General features: G+C 37.8%; 1 protein-coding gene across 4 annotated transcripts in view; it reads left to right on the top strand.

Annotated features, from left to right (window-relative positions):
* Positions 1 to 19,984, top strand: part of VPS13A (vacuolar protein sorting 13 homolog A) — a 285,176-nt gene that overhangs the window by 219,572 nt on the left and 45,620 nt on the right. For 3 of the 4 annotated variants that reach the window (XR_013346200.1, XM_077817554.1, XM_077817553.1), the window contains exons 61-68: positions 323 to 468; positions 572 to 653; positions 2,668 to 2,781; positions 3,215 to 3,290; positions 3,410 to 3,573; positions 3,890 to 3,935; positions 4,253 to 4,376; positions 6,452 to 6,566. Coding sequence is in view for 2 of the 4 variants with exons in the window: in XM_077817554.1 (XP_077673680.1) it covers positions 323 to 468; positions 572 to 653; positions 2,668 to 2,781; positions 3,215 to 3,290; positions 3,410 to 3,573; positions 3,890 to 3,935; positions 4,253 to 4,376; positions 6,452 to 6,566 (867 nt within the window). In the remaining 2 variants the exon portion in view is untranslated. Of the gene's footprint in view, positions 1 to 322; positions 469 to 571; positions 654 to 2,667; positions 2,782 to 3,214; positions 3,291 to 3,409; positions 3,574 to 3,889; positions 3,936 to 4,252; positions 4,377 to 6,451; positions 6,567 to 19,984 lie in introns of those variants that run through there. The other variant, XR_013346201.1, reaches the window with a different exon arrangement.

Below are 19,984 nucleotides of genomic sequence, written 5' to 3'. Positions count from 1 at the left end.
TGGTTTGTGACAACCTTTTATACATTGTTCTCCATTCCACTCACAATTGTCCAGGATCATGTCTGATTACAATCTCAGTTCCTATTCATATTTGGAATTCTAAGAGGCTAATTTTAGGGTTCTGGTTGTCCATATGTGGTATTTGGGTTGATAGTACATTACATTTCCGAAAGTTAACCCAATTATTTGAATCAGTCTCTTTCCCAATAGATTAGGAAATAATGTATGCTAATGACACCTAATGACTTTTTGTTAAAACGTTAAGATACTATCCAATCAAATGTGGAGTTCTACATTCTCTTTCTCTTTCTTATTCTTTCAGTTACATTTAAGTTTCTCACTGAGCACGGGTGGAGAAGATAGCAACAAAGAAGAAAGACAGCATGAATTGATTCCAGTTCAGTCCGTGAACCTTCTGCTGAAGAGTATTGGTGCCACACTCACAGATGTACAAGATGTTGTCTTTAAGTATGTTGAATATATAGTTTTATAATGTATAAGTATTAAATTCACACTTTCAACACAGGGAAATTCATTTTGTTCTGCTCTAAATAATGTGGACTTCTTTTAGGTTGGCTTTCTTCGAACTCCACTATCACTTCTGTACTACACAACAACTACAATCAGCAGTTATTAGGCATTATTCAAAACAGGTTAGTCTAAATTAATTTGTGTACTTTGTTTAAATACATTATATTATATGCTGGAGCTACATGTCAATGTACTGTATTCTTTTCTGGTTTGTATGTTTATATGCACACTTGTTAAAGAAGCAAAGTGAAATGAAAATATTTGGTTGGAAACAGGCTAGTAACCTAGATTATGACTCGTATTTTTAGAATACTATTCTTAAAATAAGGCTAAATATCACCTCATCTTAATAGGATACCAATTTTCAATCTAGTCAAATTTAATAAAAAATAGTTTAAAGGTGCTATATTTGCCCTGAGCTATGCTGCCATTTTTTTAGTTTACAATTCCATTTTTCTATGACTTAAGTGTTGAGCCACCAAAACTGATAAACAGACTGTACAGGGAAACAGATATTGGTTTTTGTGAAGCAGATTCTGGGACGTTTATGTTGAATGCAACAGTCCCACTGATTGCAAAGGTACTACTCAAGATATTTCTTGACGTGAGTAAGGGTGGCAGAATCAGCTGTATAGAGTATCGGTGGGTAAAGAGTGCAGTGAGTAACAGGGTATCACACTGAAATGGATAGTATGAACTAAAACAGAAGTAACACCAAGCTCTGAGTGTTTTATCTCAAATTCAGTAACTTCTGAATTCTGATTTCTCCCCAGTCCAATGGTTTTGTTAAGGTCTCTGCATTTCCCAGATGAGATGCCTCCAGAGACTGCCACAGGAATGAGTCAGTGCTGTTCAGCACTTGAGACTCAACAAGCTGGTTCATCCTTGCTAATCAGACACTCCTCAGAGGCAAATCTAAAAATTCCCCAGCTTGGCCAGCCTCTAAAAAGAAGAGCACCAGTGTGCTTAACTCTGAAACTAAGTGACATGGCAAGAAATCTGACATCCTTTCTGACTCTCCCTGTCCACAACGGGAAGGTTTGAATTCTGCTGGGTAACTTGCCCGACATTTTTTATCCAATTACATATCAGAGTGATACAGCAGTGATACTCCTGACAAAGGACATGATAGTTCCTGCCAAGGGAGAAACAACCTTTACTCAACTTTCCTGCCAGGGCACCCAAACCATCTTAACTCTGCCTTGTAGTGATACAATGAGAAAAAGAAATATGCAAATTGGAGAGAGTCCAGCAGAGGGAATGAAAATGATTAGGAGGCTGGGGCACATGACTTATGAGGAGAGGCTGAGAGAACTGGGGTTATTTAGTCTGCAGAAGGGAAAAGTGAAGGGGTATTTGAGAGCAGCCTTCAATTACCTGAAGGGGGGTTCCAAAGAAGATGAAGCTAGGCTGTTCTCAGTGGTGGTAGATGACAGAACAAGAAGCAATGGTCTCAAGTTGCAGTGGAGGAGGTCTAGGTTGGATATTAGGAAACACTCTTTCACTAGGAGGGTGGTGAAGCACTGGAATGGGTTACCTAGGGAGGTGGTGGAATCTCCATCCTTAGAGATTTTTAAGGCCCGGCTTGATAAAGCCTTGGCTGGGATGATTTAGTTGTTGTTGGTCCTGCTTTGAGCAGGGGATTGGACTAGCTGACCTCCTGAGGTCTCTTCCAACCCTAGTATTCTATGATTTTCTGTCTTTTTCATCTAATCTGGGACGACAAACACTAATATGCATTCGTCATAATTGTGTGGTTACTTCATGGTGTCACTACAGGGCAGAGTTAAGGTTGTTTGGCTGCCATAACAGTGTATTCCCAATTTGGATTTCTTTTTAAATTTAACAATAACCCTGAATTATGTGAGTTCTGTTTGTTTGTTTTGGGGGATAATTTTAACATACCTGAAATATTTTTATCCTGAATCACTGATATGTACTCTCAACCTTTAACTCCATCTTAGCAGAGTTTTTGTTTGGAAGCACTATATGTCATTCTGAGTATATTACTATATTCCAGCTAGAAACCACTCATCTAGTATTGAATGAAAAATATACCTTCCTTGTTACAGTAAAATTTCTATGCAAACCATATATTTTTGTAATGTTTTTACTTCAAAATTATTTTCATTTTAGGCCATTAAACAAATGTATGTTCTTATTCTTGGCCTTGATGTTTTGGGCAATCCATTTGGATTCATAAGAGACTTGTCTGAAGGAGTAGAAGCATTCTTCTATGAACCTTACCAGGTAAAACTGCCATTTAGCATCTTACGAAACATAATACAGGTGGTAAGCTACTTAGATGTTGTTTAAAATGTAGATATATTGTAAGGAGCTTTCATTTTAAAATTGGGTTTAAACTTTTAAATGCCATTTCTAGGAGATGCATTCAGTTCTGCCAAATCCTAGTATAATACTAATTATCAGGAAAAGTTATAGCAAAAATTTGTGTAAATGCAAGAAGGGAACAGCCTTTTCATACAGTACTTCTGACAAGAGACTATTCTTTACACTAATTTACTCTAAAGAATATCAAGCACATAACAATTGGAAGAATCCAGTGGCTGAATTTTGTTGTTCTGTTAAAGTATACTTTTTATATAAAAATATGACATTCAGATAAATTACTCTTTTTCAAATAGGATTATTTCCTTTTTCTATTAACCTTTTCCCCCCTTAGGGAGCCATCCAGGGTCCTGAAGAATTTGTAGAGGGAATGGCACTTGGTGTTAAAGCACTAGTAGGGGGAGCTGTAGGTAAGCTGTAATATGTTTATACTTTTATCTTTTGATTAATAGTGACCATGTAATCTTGTGTAATGTGATCATGTTAAGTAGTTTGTGTCACTTTTACATAATCTTTAATTTTTCCATAGGAGGATTAGCGGGTGCTGCATCAAGAATCACTAGTGCTATGGCTAAAGGAGTAGCAGCAATAACTATGGATGAAGACTATCAGCAGAAGAGAAGGGAAGCCATGAATAAACAACCAACTGGCCTTAAAGAGGGCATCACTCGTGGAGGGAAAGGCTTAGTGTCTGTAAGAAATATCACTTTAGAAAAAATAATCAACTTCATCCAATTTATCTATATAGACTACATTTTAATCATGCTGTTGCAAACTTATTGCCAAAGTAGGGTTTTAATTGTAAACTGAAAATATACTGAAATTATAAAGGAGGTATAGAAGCAGTAAAGAGCGTCAGTTGTTTCATTAATTTTCCATGGGCCTTAGTGTACTACCTCCAGCAGAACCCATGTTTTGAATCACATTAAATCACAATTAGAATTTTTATAAAGTAATAAAAATACATTCTGAAAACATGTGAGTGAGAATTGTCTATTTCTCCCCATAGGGTTTTGTTAGTGGCATAACAGGAATAGTGACAAAACCAATAAGAGGTAAGTATAGTTCTTGCAGTGTGTTAGCAGTGCATACGTTCTTGATTCTAATATTTGTTGAGAGAGGTTGAAAAACTCATATCTGGTATACAGTGCATCTTATTGTTTTATACTTCAAACTTGATTGACTAATTTTTGGATGGACCATCTTAGGTAATGACAACATTGTGTAATTATTAAGGTAAATTAAATTGTGCTTTTTATAACTCAGTGAAAGTAGAAAATGTGATAGTGATTGTTCATAGTTTTCAAGTATTTGGGAAAGAAGGTTTATGAATATTACTACATAAAGATGTTTTTCTTTTAATTATTTCTAGGAGCCCAGAAAGAAGGAGCAGCTGGTTTCTTCAAAGGTGTTGGGAAAGGTTTAGTGGGAGCAGTAGCAAGGCCCACTGGAGGAATCATAGACATGGCAAGCAGCACATTTCAGGGTATTAAAAGGTACAGTATAAAATAGAATAAAGACAGAATAGCAAATAGCATGAAAGACCGGTACCGATGCTAGAAATGAATATATTCTGGTAGTTGTGCCTTGGTACTTTTTCAGGAGCTTTCAACTAATCATTTGTCTCCAGTGGCACAAATGCTTCAGATAAATAGTTCATAATCGGTTTATTATTTATATTGATAACAAACATCTTTCCAAATTGTTAAGGGTACTTTACAATAACTAAAACCAGAGTATCAAATCACAACTATAATTTAATACAATTACTTGCCTACTTCAGCTGTTGTTGGCTTAAAATAACTCTATCTAAAGCCTCATAATCGAAACTCCTTCTATGAACCCCAGTCTCTCAGCCTGACCCTAAATGCCCCAAAGAAAACATGAACTTTGCAGGTTGATCAGAAGGTTAATGTATACAGAAGCCATGAAAGGGAATTCCAGGACTGACTGGCATTGTCAAGTTCCTCTCCCTTCCTGTTTACAGGGAGAGAGTCCCAGCACTTCTGCCGAACACAGCTGTGGATTGAATATTGTGAAACTCACACTCAGTAATATCAAGCCCTATAAAAACTGAATCTAAATTACCTTGTACTGCAATGGACAAAGAAGTAGGAGAAAATATTTTAAATGTTAATTATTTTATATTTAAATATATTAAATATTTATATTTTAAATAGCTTAGTCCCCAGATGTAACTGAGCTAGAGCAGTTTAATCTGTGGTTGCATATCCCTACTTTTAAAATTAACTGTTATGAATAAAGTACACCACTTCTTGTGCTGTAATCACTGTATGTTAAAAAAAAAACTGATTTTTCATCCAGTGCAAAGGAGAAACTTGCAGCTTCCTAAAATTGTTCTGTTAAGTCATAAAAAAAAAAAAACTATTTTAGAAGGAGAGAGACTCCCTAAGAGATGTCTACTGTTTAGATTTATGGTAACTTAAACGCATCTGGTATTACAAGAGGAAGAATGCAAAAGTAGTCTGAATAATATTTTTAAAATATCTAAAACATTCCATATGTATAAATTATATACTTAAAATATATGGATATATCATATACCTTTTTTTTAAAAGAAATTATATTAATGCAAGATTTAGTTCATAAACTTCAGTGCACAAAAGTAAGGGAATAAAGGAGTAAACAATTGATATAACATAAAACAATCTCATTGTAATATACACTTGTTTATATTTGCATGTTTGGCACTAAATTTTCAAAAATTGCTTGGCACAAATTTGTGCATGCCAGGTAGTGCCCTTAGGGGGGAGACAGGTTAGAAGTTATTACCTATCAGTCCAGCTAGTAAGTTTGATCCATCTTTCCTTCTCTAGACCTCCTCAATTATAAGTGAAAGCTTATAAAGTTGACCATATTTATGTACTGTACATAAAGCTCATGCTGTTGACCATATTTATGTACTGTACTGTACTGGCCTTGCTGCTCTCCAGGATCTGGACCATTGTTTTTTCCTCATACCACTACCCTCCCCACTGCCTCTTGCTCTTTTATTAAAGTTCCTTTGTGGAGAAAACACGGAATATGGAGCAAAGTTGAAGGAAGAACATTAGCACAGGGTTCTTTTACATGGAAATTTCAATGAGAGGAATTTTGTAGACATTAATTTACCATATAATTTTCTACAGAGTCCTGCTTGTAAATAAATACATACTTGTTCAGCCTTGTGTTCCATAAATCAGTAAATAGGCACGCACATTTATATGCAGTATTTTTGTTGTCCCATTGACTTAACAATAAGCATGTGCATAAGTCTTTGCCATTGAAGCCATAGTATGTGTAATGTGAATGTATCGCATAAATAATAATCACCCTGACTAGTCAGTGAAGATTACAGTTGTCCAATTACTATAGCTATATGTGCCTCAACAGTCAAACTGAAAATTGCATGTAAATTACATATAGAGAAAGCAAATACGTCATTTTATCAGTATTTTAAAAATTTACGTAGGATAACTTTAGGAGCTTTTTGAAAATATGGTATTTTAAAAGTATGCCAACATCTGTATTAAATATGTAACATATTTTGAATTTGCTGCTTTGTTTTCAGAGCTACAGATTCATCTGATGATGTGACAAGTCTGCGCCCACCTCGTTTCTTTTGTGAGGATGGAGTTATTAGACCTTACAGGTTAAGGGATGGGACCGGAAGTCAGATGTTACAGGTGAAGGAACTGAAACATAATTTGGTGTAAACTTGCATATGGGAGAGGAAAAAGCCTAACTCAGTTTTTCCAGAATTTTTACTCTTATTTTGTGTCCCCTGCCAGTATATTTTTGATATTTAGTAACCTGTAGTCTCATTTGTATCTTCATTGCATGGGTTTTATGGCCAGTCTGACAGGATTTTATAAACAGACAGCTAATACATGACCTTTCAGAGAGAACTTACGGTATAATTTATATCACAGTGTCCTTAATTATGCACACATTCCCAGAGTGGCTTAAATAGGAGAAACTTGCATGTGTGAGTTTTAGGCTTTTTAGTTTTGTTACAACAGCTGCAGGAAACATAGTTTTTCTTTTAATAACTTTTTTTATATTGTGTATTTAGGTAAAGTTAAAGCACAATGATATTTTTGACTGAATTTTAATTGGTTAAACTCTTCTGCAACCACAGTGTGTTTTTAATTAAAAATGTGAAAGTAATGTTTTTGCAGAAATTTGTATTTGAGATACATGGACAGTAACTATATTTATATCACACTGCTTCAATTAAAAGCATTTCACTAATTTTTAACTGTAGCATTGTTCGTATACATCATTTTATGATATGAGCTGAACTGCTGTGAATAGATTGATTCAAGATGTGTAATTCTGCTTTTTATGCTGTCTGGATGTGTACAATCCCATCACAATTTTTCAAATGGAAAGAAGATAGGGAAATAGAATATTTTTTTCCTCTAATGGTTCTGTTTTTTAATTAAACAGTAAGATAAAATGAGGAGTGTGTTTAGATTTCATAAATTTTTAAATAGTGTGATATTTTAATAATTGAGATGCTTCCTATTTTTACCTTAACCACCTTTAATGGAAAGTTAATATGTAATTCTAACATTACAGTTGAAGTACTTCGAACTGATTTTACAGTATGTCCATAAATAAGATGGAAAATTCCTGTCATCTAATTGTCTTTCATTATCATAGAAACTGAATGTTAAAAATATCCACACCTGGGAAATGACAGAATCAATAGCTGCTAGTTGAATGCAAATTGAAGAGGACAGATAGGATGTTCTAATATATATGAAAGCCTTATATTAGAGATTTCCCTTCAATACCCTAGCAGTGTGTTGGAATTCCTGAGATCCAGAGATGAATTTGAGAAAGAGTAGGTGGCCTTCTAGAGGATGGATGGGAAGTTGCATAGCCAAACATTTTCAAAAATATTTGTTACCTGGATAGGGTTTTTGTTTCATTTAGAACATATTTTGAGATGCTGCACTGTGCATCATTTGAGATGCTGCACTGTGTGTCATTTATATAAAATTAGGATCTGTCTGTTTCTGTGTATTCTGCTATATCTTCTCTACTGCCTCCTGCTAAAGGGGTGCTTTTCTGAATCAAACTATTCTAAAATTAAAATTGCTAAACTGAGTTAATATTATACCTTACTAACGAGTTCCTCTTCAACATTCTTTGAAGATCCTATGACACTAACGGCTATAATCTTGCTTTTTTCTCTCATGGTTCAGTTTATATTTCCTGTGCTATTATCTTGCAAAACACATACTAACCAACAACATGGCCTTAACTGGCAAACAGTTAAAAACTGCTACTGATAAACAGCACAAAAAGGCCTAGTCACTATACTTCCTCTTTCTGATAAGACAGTAGGGTCCTTGATGTATTTCCCCTTTAATCTTTCATGCCATGCTAGTGAAGCAGAATGCTAACAAGACAATAAGTCCAACTCCTTGAATACAAATTATATAATTATTTTGTATAGTTTATGCTCCATCTTAATTTTGCAAGTGTTTGGATTAGATAACACATTCATTTGTGAGCAAATGAGTAGTTTTGAGAGGACCTCGAAGGCACTGGCTGATAGATTGATTCAAGATGTTTAATTCTACTTTTTATGCTGTATAGAAGGCTACAATCCCATCACAATTTTTCAAATGGAAAAATGATACGGAGGTAGAAGATTTTTTTTCTCTAATGGTTCTGTTTTTTAATTAAACAATAAGATAAAATGAGGAGTGTATTTAGATTATCATCCTATACCTTGGAGAATATTCTGATGCCCACTGACGTTCAAGTGACTTTAATCTTCAGAGAAATGCAGTAGTCACCTTAAGCATGTCCCTTTCATGAAATAGGATTTATACATTATAACTCTGATATTGCAATAAGATGTATGGTGGCAGATCCCTATGCTTACACAGAACCCTACTGAAATCATCGGGTCTTTGTGTAAGAGCAGTATTCTGCCTGTGCCCAACAAGTTTCAGGTTTAGGTGAATCTTTGGTGATTCATTTGCTGATTATTATAGACAGGTGTATGACTCCATTAACAGGGGATTGGAAGGGTTCTGTTGTATCCTGAATTCAGAAACCATTTCAGAATTTGTCTGCTTTTTAAAAACTGACTAACTAACTTGCCAGCTTAAACTAACACTTCTGCTTTTTTTTCTTCCCTTATCATGCTTGCAGAAAAGACAGGCCTACAGGGAATGGACTAAGACTCACAATAATAGTGATGATGATGATAATGATAGCTAGGAAAATATGCACCATTACAAATGCATGAGTTTTTGTCACATTAGTTGGACTCTTAGTTTATACTATTAAATGTTGTTGCTGCCATTACTGCCATAAAAGTAACTTTGATTTTAATTTTTGTCTTTTAAAAGTTGTACAAAAATATAGGTAAACAAAATATATGATAGTATTTAAGCAGAGAATTTAAGAATATAGTAAATATATTTATGTACTAAGTTGACAGTCAGGAGCTAATGTTATACTCTGATTTAATGATATTTTTGCAGGTAAATTTCCATAAATTATAATCTGTTTTTTCCATTTTCATCAGAGTTTTAATATTTTTTTTATTTTAAATCATCATTTGTTAGCTAAGATGCCTTTATAATATACATGCGTTCAGTGTAATCTTTTTGAGCTGTACTGTGCTTATTGATATTAAAAATGCTGTTGAATATTTTGAATTCTGTTTATTTGATATTTCCAAAATATTTTGTCTGACTTTCTTTTAATAACAATAAACTTGTTTAAAGTTTATCTAAAAAAATCGATTCATCTGTTCTGTTCCAACATCATCACTCATATTTCCCAGAATTAGATTATGTAAAAAAACAAGATTATGGAATATGATTGTCCTAGAAAGGTTAGTTTAAAAAGCTTATTAAAATTCAGGTAATCATTTTGATTTTTCATCCATCATTTCATTTTCAAGATAACTGGTTCTTAAACATTCATTTTAGTTTACACATGTTGAATTTTTCAGTTAAATGTGGATCCCCTTAAAATCCTTTGTTGCCAGCTTAGAAGATTTGGTTCTTCATATAATGTGAAACATTCTTTTTAGAATGCATTTATACTGTCATTTACTCCAAAAATTATTGTTTAAATGCATTTTGGGAATGTGGCCTTTTTTGTTTTAGTCTTGTATGTTATTCTGTTCAGTAACAGGTATAAAACATACAGGTCCTCATTAAACTAGGTGGAAAATGCAGAACGCAAAATAACAAAAGGCTTACACAGTACAGTATTAGATGGAAACTTTCAATTGTCACTGTAAATGTTCTTTGTTTCTTTGACAAGTAAGTGCTTTATGTACATTTCTTTACTTACTAGTAGACGTGCATATTTTTCTCTAAACCAGTTGATCTTTCATACATCTAAATTTAGGTATTGGGGGCAAAGGGGCATTATAAAAGCATTTACAGTATGTTTGTCTAGTAGCATGTGTTGTGCAAACCAACTCTTTATTCAGATATCAGCAAAAAGATTGTCCAAAAAAATCTTCACTCGTTAGTGCCAACTAAAACCTTATCATATTTATCAAAAGAGTCAGCCTCCTCTAGTGCATCCAGTTATTTCCTTACAGCTTTTGATGGGAGAACTACCTTACAGTGCAGACTGCTCATCCTGATTTTCATGCTGTTGCTACTTCATATGCTTTAGAAGCAGTTGCCCAGTTTGCATTCTTGGGCAGTGGGTGGAGGGATGAACATTGACAGTCCAGATAATAGGGTGAGGAAACTTGATTTGAAAACTCATTTCAAAGGGAACTGCTGGTGCAGAAGATAATTATGTACCTTACACTACTGTTTGTTTCTACAATATTGGACTCTTCAAGAGAAATACCACAAAAATGGTTTAGAGAAAATATTGCATTTCATTACTGCCTTGAGATTCTGCAGGAAAAATATGGGAGTATATCAGACATAAAGTTATAATATACTGTATTTGAAGAAAGTAGAGGAAAAAGTGTGTATTCTTTAACCTGAAAAAATTCATGCTATGCCTAAAAGGGGAAATAGTTTTAAGTTCATCCTTCTGAAAAGGTCAACTACAGTATTTAATGTTCCCATTATGCTTTATTAGATTTATTGCTAGCAAACTGTAACTTTAAATTCAGCATCTGACATTTCCCTTTTCTTTTTGTGCATTTTTAACATGTATAATTGGCTTTTTTAGTATAGTTCCTTCTATTTGTGCTTTACGTCCAACTTCCAATTCACTCTATAGTGGTATACTTGCTAAATCAGGAAGTCTCAATTTTATTTCCTTCATAATGAGGGACACCTTTAAGTAAATGGAAACAAGTAATTGCTTTTAGTTCAACCATGCAAATTAACTGTAAAAATGGCATTGAGTTCCATGTTTCTTTTGACTCAGTGATTTCATATCAAATTGGCTCAGTTTATAAGTATAGGAACTAAGTCAGGTTCTTTTCTTTTTTGAGTAGATTCAGCCACATATTCCACATTTAGATGTGTGCACACCCAGCACCCCAAAGCTGGAGAATTTTGCCTAGCAGTACTGTACAAAGCAGCACTCATGTTTCATGCTCATTGTCCCTCTCCCGGCTATCTGAAGCAGCACCACCTTGACACCCATCAGTTCCTTCTTACTGCCCATGGCTGGAGTTGTAACTCGGTGTGGTTCTTAAGCTCACAATCTCTCTCTAACTCTTAGTGACTTTTTCTAGTTGTATGTAGTTAGTTAGTTAGTTAGTCCCCTTCATGTTAGTTAGATTTAGTTAACTATTTCCCTAGCGATGCCCTCACTAGGATTCAATTTGTAAATTGTTTACAAAATGGACTAAGGTGGCTAGGGACCTTCACCTAAAGCTGTACCTACTCAAACAGGTCCTGTGGCCTGCCTTGGCACCGAGGCTTGCGTCAGATCGGAGGCTACCATTGGGTTCTGAGAGTGCTGCCATTTTGTGCTGTGGAACCGGATTCTGGCTGACAAAATGGAAGGAGCCGCTCCCCATCGTGTGCACTGAGGAAAAGACCTCATAAAACCAATCGTGATCACTCCAGGTCTCGTGGAGACACTTTTTCCGCCTCTAGAACTGGCACGGTGTTAATTCTGGCGTGCGGGATGGAGCAGGACCCTCTAACTGCTCCCCACTACCACTCAGGGAGGTCAGAGTCCCTATACCGTCAACTCATGTCCTCTGAGTCCAGTACCGATGAGGGTGATGCTGGCACTGGCTGTTTCCACGCCAGCAGCATATCAGGCAGCAATGGACTTCTTCCACCTTTCTATCCCAATTTCTCCCTTGGTCCAGGACTTTGCTGGGGCTACGTTGTTTATAACCTTGCTGGCTGGGTGAGCTGCTGAACCTTTGGGTCTGTCAGCACCACACCTTGATGTTTTCCTTCCTCAGTCCATGGAAGTGGGTCCGGGAAACTCCTTGATACTCTTGCATCCTGCGCCGCTGATGTTACTATGGCGACACTCGCCACCCTTCACTTCAACACTGTCAGCTACTTAGGTATTGCCGCTGACTTCAGGGTTGATGTTGCTCTTGGCACTGGGAACAACAGAGGCATATTCAATGCCAGAGGTACCATTTCAACCATCTGTGCCAGTCCGTGCCTCTTTCTGGGTGACGTGAGTCGGACCGATTACTCACACCCTCAAGACTGCCTCCACTTTTGTCCCTCGAAACCCAACACTCCTTGGTGTTGAGGTTGGGTTCTTCCTTCTCTCACTCTCCATCACCTGGTCCACATCGGGGGCAGTCCATGGTGAGCCATGGGTACCAAGATTGTCGTTTGTCTGTGTTCTTTTCTAAGCTGCATTCACGTCTGGAGCAGCAGCGTCTCCATATATTAGATGTGAGAAGATGTCTAGCCTTCTGTCTGGACAGAACTAAACCATTTTGTGCTTCACCTCACCTATTGGTGTCATGTGGATTGTAACATCTTGTATCAATAGTGCATATGAAATAGCTTTGACTAAGCCTTCTTAGCAGGAGCGAACTCATTATGTGAGAGTGCAACTAAATCAATAGCATTCCTAGGTGACATCCCAATATTGGACATTTGCAGGGCTGCCCTGTAGTTGTCGATACATACATTTAGGAACTATTATGGCATCATCCAGAGCTGATGCAAACTTTTGGAAGGCAGTCCTGAAATCCTTGTTTAGATCGACTACAAGCCCCATCTTCTGTGAATGCTTCTTGTGAGTCACCAAAGTGGAATACATGGCTGCATCTACTTGAAGAAAAAAAAGAAACGGTTACTTACTGTATCTGTGCTTCTCCGAGATGTGATTCGGGCATATATTCCATGACCCATCCTCCACCCCCTTTGCATCGGAAAGGAACTGAGGACTGTCGAAACAGCACTGCCTTATATAGCCAAAGGAGGGGCTATGAGCACAAGTCACCACCACCACCTCCTACAGGTACTGCAAGACAAAATTCACTGCCTCTGGTGCTCTGGGTGTTCACACACCTAAGTGAAATACAAATCTGCATCACATCTTAAAGAAGCACAGTTAAAGTAAGTAACCGTTTCTTCTAAACTGTGGTGGTTCTGGCTCATATGTTCATGGTATGGCCGCTTCTTGAATCCTGTATGCAGTTCTGGTTGCCTCGTCTCAAAAAATATATATTAGAATTGGAAAGATGCTGAGAGGAGCAACAATGATGAGTGGTATGGAACAGCTTCCATACAAGGGGAGAGTCAAAAGCCTGGGACTTTTCAGTTTAGAAGAGAAACGAGTAAGGGGGATATGATAGAAGTCTATAAAATCATGAATGGTGTGCTGAAACTGAATAGGGAAGTCTTATTTGCCCCTTCACATACACAAAAACTTGGGGTCACCCGATGAAATTAATGTGATTTTAAACAAAAAAAAAAAAGGAGGTACTTCTTCACACAATGCACAGTCTATCTGTGGAACTCATTGCCATGGGACATTGTGAAGACCAAAATATAACTGGGTTCAAAAAAATAATTAGAGAAGTTCATGGAGGATAGGTCCATCAATGGCTATTAGCTGAAATGGTCAGGGACACAACTCCATGTTCTGAGTGTCCCTAAACCTCTAACTGCCAGAAGCTGGGACTGGACAACAGGATGGATCACTCAATAATTTCTGTGCTCTGTTCATCTCCTGTGAAGCATCTGGCACCAGCCACTGTCAGAGACAGGATACTGGGCTAGATGGACCATTCGTCTTCCCAGTATAGCATTGTGTATATTCTTCTTTACCACTAGTATTCCTGATGCAGTCAAAGTATTAGAGGTGTATAGTTAATGTGCATTTGAGACATAAATCCACTTGACATCTTGAAGCAAAGATTCTGAATTTGGATCTTAATCAGTATTAGCTGATCCTGAAAAGAATTCTGCTCAGTCTCCTATAGTTCTATTGGTTCTGCAGTACTAAGAGTAGTAAAAAACAGAGTGTGTGTGTGTGTTTTTTATATGCAGTGTTGTTGTAGCCATGTTGGTTTTCTAGACCAACTTCTGTTGGTGAGAGAGACCAGCTTTTGAGCTACACAGAGCTGTTTCTCAGGTCATTTGTAACTCGAAAGCTTATCTCTCTCACCAACAGAAGTTGGTCCAGTAAAAGATACTACCTTTCCTACCTTGTCTCTCTCTCTCTAAATAAAAATATGGAGCCATTTTTATAATGTCACTTTTTCTGATCAAAATTGCACTTTTTAAAGCACTGTTTTTATCAAATCAGGAAAAAATGTATTTGTGTTTGGATGTTTCACCTGCTCCCACCACAAATAGCCTGTTTTGAATAGGGTTGTAGATGGAAAAGTACTCCATGCTTAGAGCAATTAACAGATTGACATAGCCTGATGCTAGCAGAGGTACCATTTTTCTCCAAAGCCTCAGAAACAAACAGTATGAGAGATAATTAACAATATCAAATATAAATACAGTTACGCCCTGATCTCTATTCTTTATACACCCAAAACCTCTTACTGAAGTTAGCAGTTTTGTTTGCACAAATAAAGCAGGAACAGAAACATGCTGCTATTGTTATAATTTAGCTTGGAGTAGCAAATTCTATTCACCAATTTTTATTTGTTTTGTGTATTAAGGTTTTAGGAACACTTGTTGACCTTACAATATCATGCACAGTTTGTACACTTAAACTGATGCCATCAGGGATTTCTGATTGTGTTAAACAGGGTATCTATATTCTAGTTGTTCTAACAGCTTGATATGAGTGTGGTGAAGGATTTCTACTTGGTACTATTAAGACTTATTTTAGACAGTTAAAGTTACCAGACTACATAAACATGGAATAGGCCTTGCTGTGCATTTAATTAACTTGTTTACTATATTGTAACTGTTTACTATTACACAGCTTCTTTCATTCATCACTAAAATACTTTCACCTGTGGAATTCAGAGGCGGTCCTTTGTTGTTGTGGGGGTCTCCAGGACTAAGCACTGCCTAGCCACCAGATTTTCTGTCTCCAGCTGCAGGACAAGTCGTCAGTTCAGTTTCTCATGAGCATTTTGTTTTATAGTTTAATTTTTTCATTAGTTTTCGTGCAATAACTTCATTTCAGCTTCTAGCTCCTCTCTCTCTTTTATGAGGTGAGGAATTAGGCCTCTGGTTTCTCTGGAATAGCACCTTTTGAATGGGCTCCTCTCTCCTTCATTGCGGCAGCAGAGAAGCCGTACAAGCATCAAGCAAACTCCGAGATGTTTAGGTGGCATTTTCAGAATGCTTAGAGGGCAAGCTATGACCTGCTGCCAGAAACCATCTACCCTGGCTCTGCCAGGATATGGGCTTGAGAAGGAGAGCTGCTGCTGTCCTGCTGCCACAAGCTGCTAACCCTCGCTCTGTCAGGTCCTTGGGTTTTGAGTGGGAGAAGTGTGTAGGTCCTTGACCGCGGCCTGAAGCCATGACTCGACCATGGGAGGCTCAGCAAAGAGCATGAAGATTTCCACAGAGAGAAGAACCCCTGAACAAACAATGAGGGTAAGTCTTGTAAATTCCAAAGACTTTAGGTCCCAAAAAAGCAGAAGCAAGTGTCTCCTTCGTAAACTACCAATATGTATTGTTAATGAGTAAACCATATAAAAATTGTGGTTTAAAGCCTTTCTCCTTTGCCTTCTAACCCTCAGGGTGGGAGGGAATCTCTGCTGCGTTTTTTCTCCTCAGAGGGGCTCTTTCACAGTGCCTCTCTGTCAAGTTCACTGCCCCTTTCCCACCCTGCAGTATGTGTGGGCAGAGAAGCATGTTTCTCCTGTGAAGCCCTGCTTCAGGTTGCAGTCTAATGGGACTTGTGCCTGTCTGGCTTTCAGCCCACAGATCCTCACTCTTCCAGGGAAAGGTGCTTAGTCTAATGAGTGGGAAGGGGTCCCTCTCTCCACCCTTACCACTTTCCATTGGCTAGCTTACGTTAAAGCATCACAAGCATTCCACACACTGATCAGAAGGGAGGCGCATGAGTATTTCATGTTCTTGACAGCTGCACTATAATGGGAATACAGGGAGGCTAGTGAGAAATGCCTTTCCGTGTTCAAAATGACCCCTGCTTTACTCAGTAAAGCTCTGAGTGATACTAAGTCAGTCTGAAAGTGGAGCTCGCCAGCCTGGGAGAGCAGGCAGGCATCCTTTCAGGTGCTTGGGGAGGTGTAGCAGGCTTTTCCCAAAATCAGGATATCTGTACCAGTTGATGGGTTCCCACACCAGGATATATAGCATGCTACTTCTCCCCATACACAGCCAGGGGAAGTACCACAAATACACCATCAAAAAAAAAAAAAGTTAAACATAAAGGAATTTCATAAGTTCTGTGAACCTGAGGTTGTTGCAGCAGGATTCCCACCAGCGGAAGACACAGTTCCATTCTGAAGGTGTGACTTTCTTCCAAAAGACCCCATGGAGAACAAGAGTGAAGACATACTGCACAGCAATTTTAATACCTCAGCTGTAACCATTCAGACAAAGATTTGGAATGAGGGGCTTTTGATTCTATTCTGGTCAAATCACTTGATGTGACCTGTCACAAGAGCAATGGTTCCTAATTCAGTAGCTATACTGTAGGCTGGCACATCAGACTTCCCATCTGAGTATCATCAAGTTTCAGGATTATTTAGAATGACAGATTAAACAAGTCTGTTGCAGGCCTTTCTAGTTGGTATTCCCTCTGAAAGATAGGGTATAGAATTGGTTTCTGTATCCATACAAGAACCAAATTACTATTGTTATGTATAAAATGTTCTTACAGCCCCGGAAACCTTTCTGTTCGATGTAAATTCTTTTCACAATTCCTGGGAAATGATTCTCCCATTATTTTGTTCCAATCACTAGCACCCCCTTTGGAATGTTGTGGTATAAATTGGCATTCCTAGCACTGTAAAAAATATATCTCAAGCATATTGAGTACACACATCAACTGTACTCAGTTCATCTCATTCCATCCAAAATGCCAGGGCATTTAGGGTCTCAACATTGCTGCAGGTAATATGTTAAAATCCTGCACCACTTAGCATGCTGCATATCTCGGAAACTATTCACAAAGGAAGAATCAAGTCTCCCTCTACAAGATCCTTGGTGGTATTATCTGGAAAAAGTTTGAGCCTCAAGGGAGATTTGCAAAGTAGGTAAGAAGGTATTATTGGATGAGGTCCCAAGTAACGTTAAATTACAAAGCTCTTGCTTTGTTGGGTGAACTTCTCTTTGCCTGTTGTTCTACTATAATAATAATAATAAAGACTGTTTATCCTCTCTCCTATTTCTGTGATTCATTGCTTGCTATTTCCCATTCCTGACGTATGAGGAGGGAAAGCTGTGCAGCAGAATGATAAATTTCTTACCTAGTAATTTTCTTTCTGTTAACAACTTCTCTCCTCATTCAGTCCACCCTAGTAGTTGGTAAATGACCAGAATACAATTTTTTACAATTGAATTTTTTCTCTAAAGGGAGACTCGGACATACATATATAAATAACCTTAAGATAATTAGGATACCAAGTTATCTTAATGCTAATAATCTGTTGGTGGGGTATTTCTGCAGCTTTGGAAGAACTCTTCTGGTGGTCTGAGCTGAAGACTGGGCTTAGTTCTGAAGTTTCCAGCAACAACACTGGACCACTTCCAAATTCTGCAAGTGGAAGGCATTACCCATTAGTGATGAATGCGGCGAGAAACTGAGAAGATTGTCAGGTAGTATATTTTTCAGTATGTTCAGATCGCATGGCTGGTTAGCTGAGTGCAAAGAAGTGTGGCCTAACAGATTCACAATTGCTATTTAATCTCTAGCAGTTTTCTGGTTCTTGCATCCTCCCCCGCCCCCATTTTGCCTCACCTAATTAAGATGGCCCTTAAATCGTTCAATTGTATGTGGGCCAGTTCTGAGTGGGCATCACCCATACTGTTGGCAATTGCCAGATGCCAATCCCTACATTGTGGAGAGATGGTAAAGTGCAGTTCTGCTGCCTCTGTTCTTACTCCATCTCCTACTTTCAGAACTATGAGAAGCTCCACGCTCTCCAAAAGAGTGTCTGTGTGTATATCTCCCCCATTACCCATCAAGGGTACCATATATGCCAGGAACTTCGTATGCATGGGTAATCTGTACTGCTAGTAAGAATAAGCTGCACAGAGTGGGAAGTAGACCTGTGCTTCAATTTTTACAGATACTTGTTTTGGGGGTCCAGTTTCACAGATAATTTTTGTCCTCTTTTTACATCTAATCAATGAAACATTTGCTCAAATCGGCTGGTTCTTCGAGTGCTGGTCTGTGTGTACTCCACTGTGTACTCCATGTGCCTGAGAAGAGAGAATTCTAGCAAGTAATGTCCATTGGTCCGCTCCTGCACAGTTTGTTTCCTTGTCCTCTATACCTAAAGTATGAGAGGCAGTGCAGACCAACGCCTCTCCCATTCCTTCTTGCTACGCATTACCTGAGTTGAACTCCTCTGGTGTCCGAAACTGATTCTCTTCAGTGTTCTTTCCTGTAAATATTTAAGTTACTGTTAGTAGTTTTTGTAGTTAGATAAGTAGTTAGTTAGAATCTTCGCCCCAGGGTATCCCCCAGACTCTCAGAGCAGGGCTTAAATTATGCCCAGGCTCCTGGGTTTTAAGAATTAAATCTCTTGCCCCCACTATTTTTCAGTCAACAACAACCACCAGTGCTGCCTGTACTGCCTTGGAGAAGCTCATATCTCATAGAATCATAGGACTGGAAGGGACCTGAGAAGGTCATCTAGTCCAGTCCCCTGCACTCCAGTGATGGAAATTCCACAACCTCCCTTGAAAGCCTATTGCAGAACTTAACTACACTTTACAGTTAGAAAAAAAAAATGTCCTGACATCTAAACTAAATTTCCCATGCTGCAGATTAAGCCTACCTTCAGTGGAGATGGAGAACAATTGATCACATCCTCTTTATAGTAGCTCTTCACATCTTTGAAGACTGATATCAGGTCCCTCCTCAGTCTTCTTGTCTCAAAACTAAACGTGCCAAGTACATTTTAACCTTTCCTCATAGTACTGTAAACATTTTATCATTTTTGTTGCTCTCCTCTGGACTCTCTCTAGTCTATCCACATCTTTCCTAAAATGTGTTCCCCCCCAAAATTGGACACAGTACTCCAGCTGAGACTTCACCAGTGCCAAGTAGAGTGGGATAATTGTGTCTTACATCTGACACTTCTGTAATGAGCCCCAGAATATTAGCTTTTTTTTTTTGCGCAACTGTATCACATTGGTGACTCTCATTTCATTTGTGATGTGTAACCCTCAGATCCTTTTCAGAAGTACAACCACCTTGCCCTTTATTCCACATTTTGTAGCTGTTCATTTGATTTTTCCTTCCCAACTATAGTTCTTTATACTTGTCTTTATTGAATTTCATCTTGTTGATTTCTGACCAATTTTCCAATGTGTCAGGGTTGGTTTGAATTCTAATTCTGTCCTCCAAAGTGCTGGCAACCACTCCCAGCCTGCTATAATCTGCAAATTTTATAAGCATACTCTCCACTTCATTCTTCATGTCATTAATGAAAATATTGAATAGTATCAGACTCGGAGCTACAGAAAGTTTCTTTCACATTAGCAAATGTTTCTTCAGTGTTTGTTTCACAGCTTTAAAGAAACAATCATTGAGA

The sequence above is a fragment of the Eretmochelys imbricata genome, chromosome 5, assembly GCF_965152235.1.
Source record: "Eretmochelys imbricata isolate rEreImb1 chromosome 5, rEreImb1.hap1, whole genome shotgun sequence".
Lineage (NCBI taxonomy): Eukaryota > Metazoa > Chordata > Testudines > Cheloniidae > Eretmochelys > Eretmochelys imbricata.
Note: the sequence above shows the minus strand (reverse complement) of the source record. Positions and strands in the feature narration are given on the sequence as shown.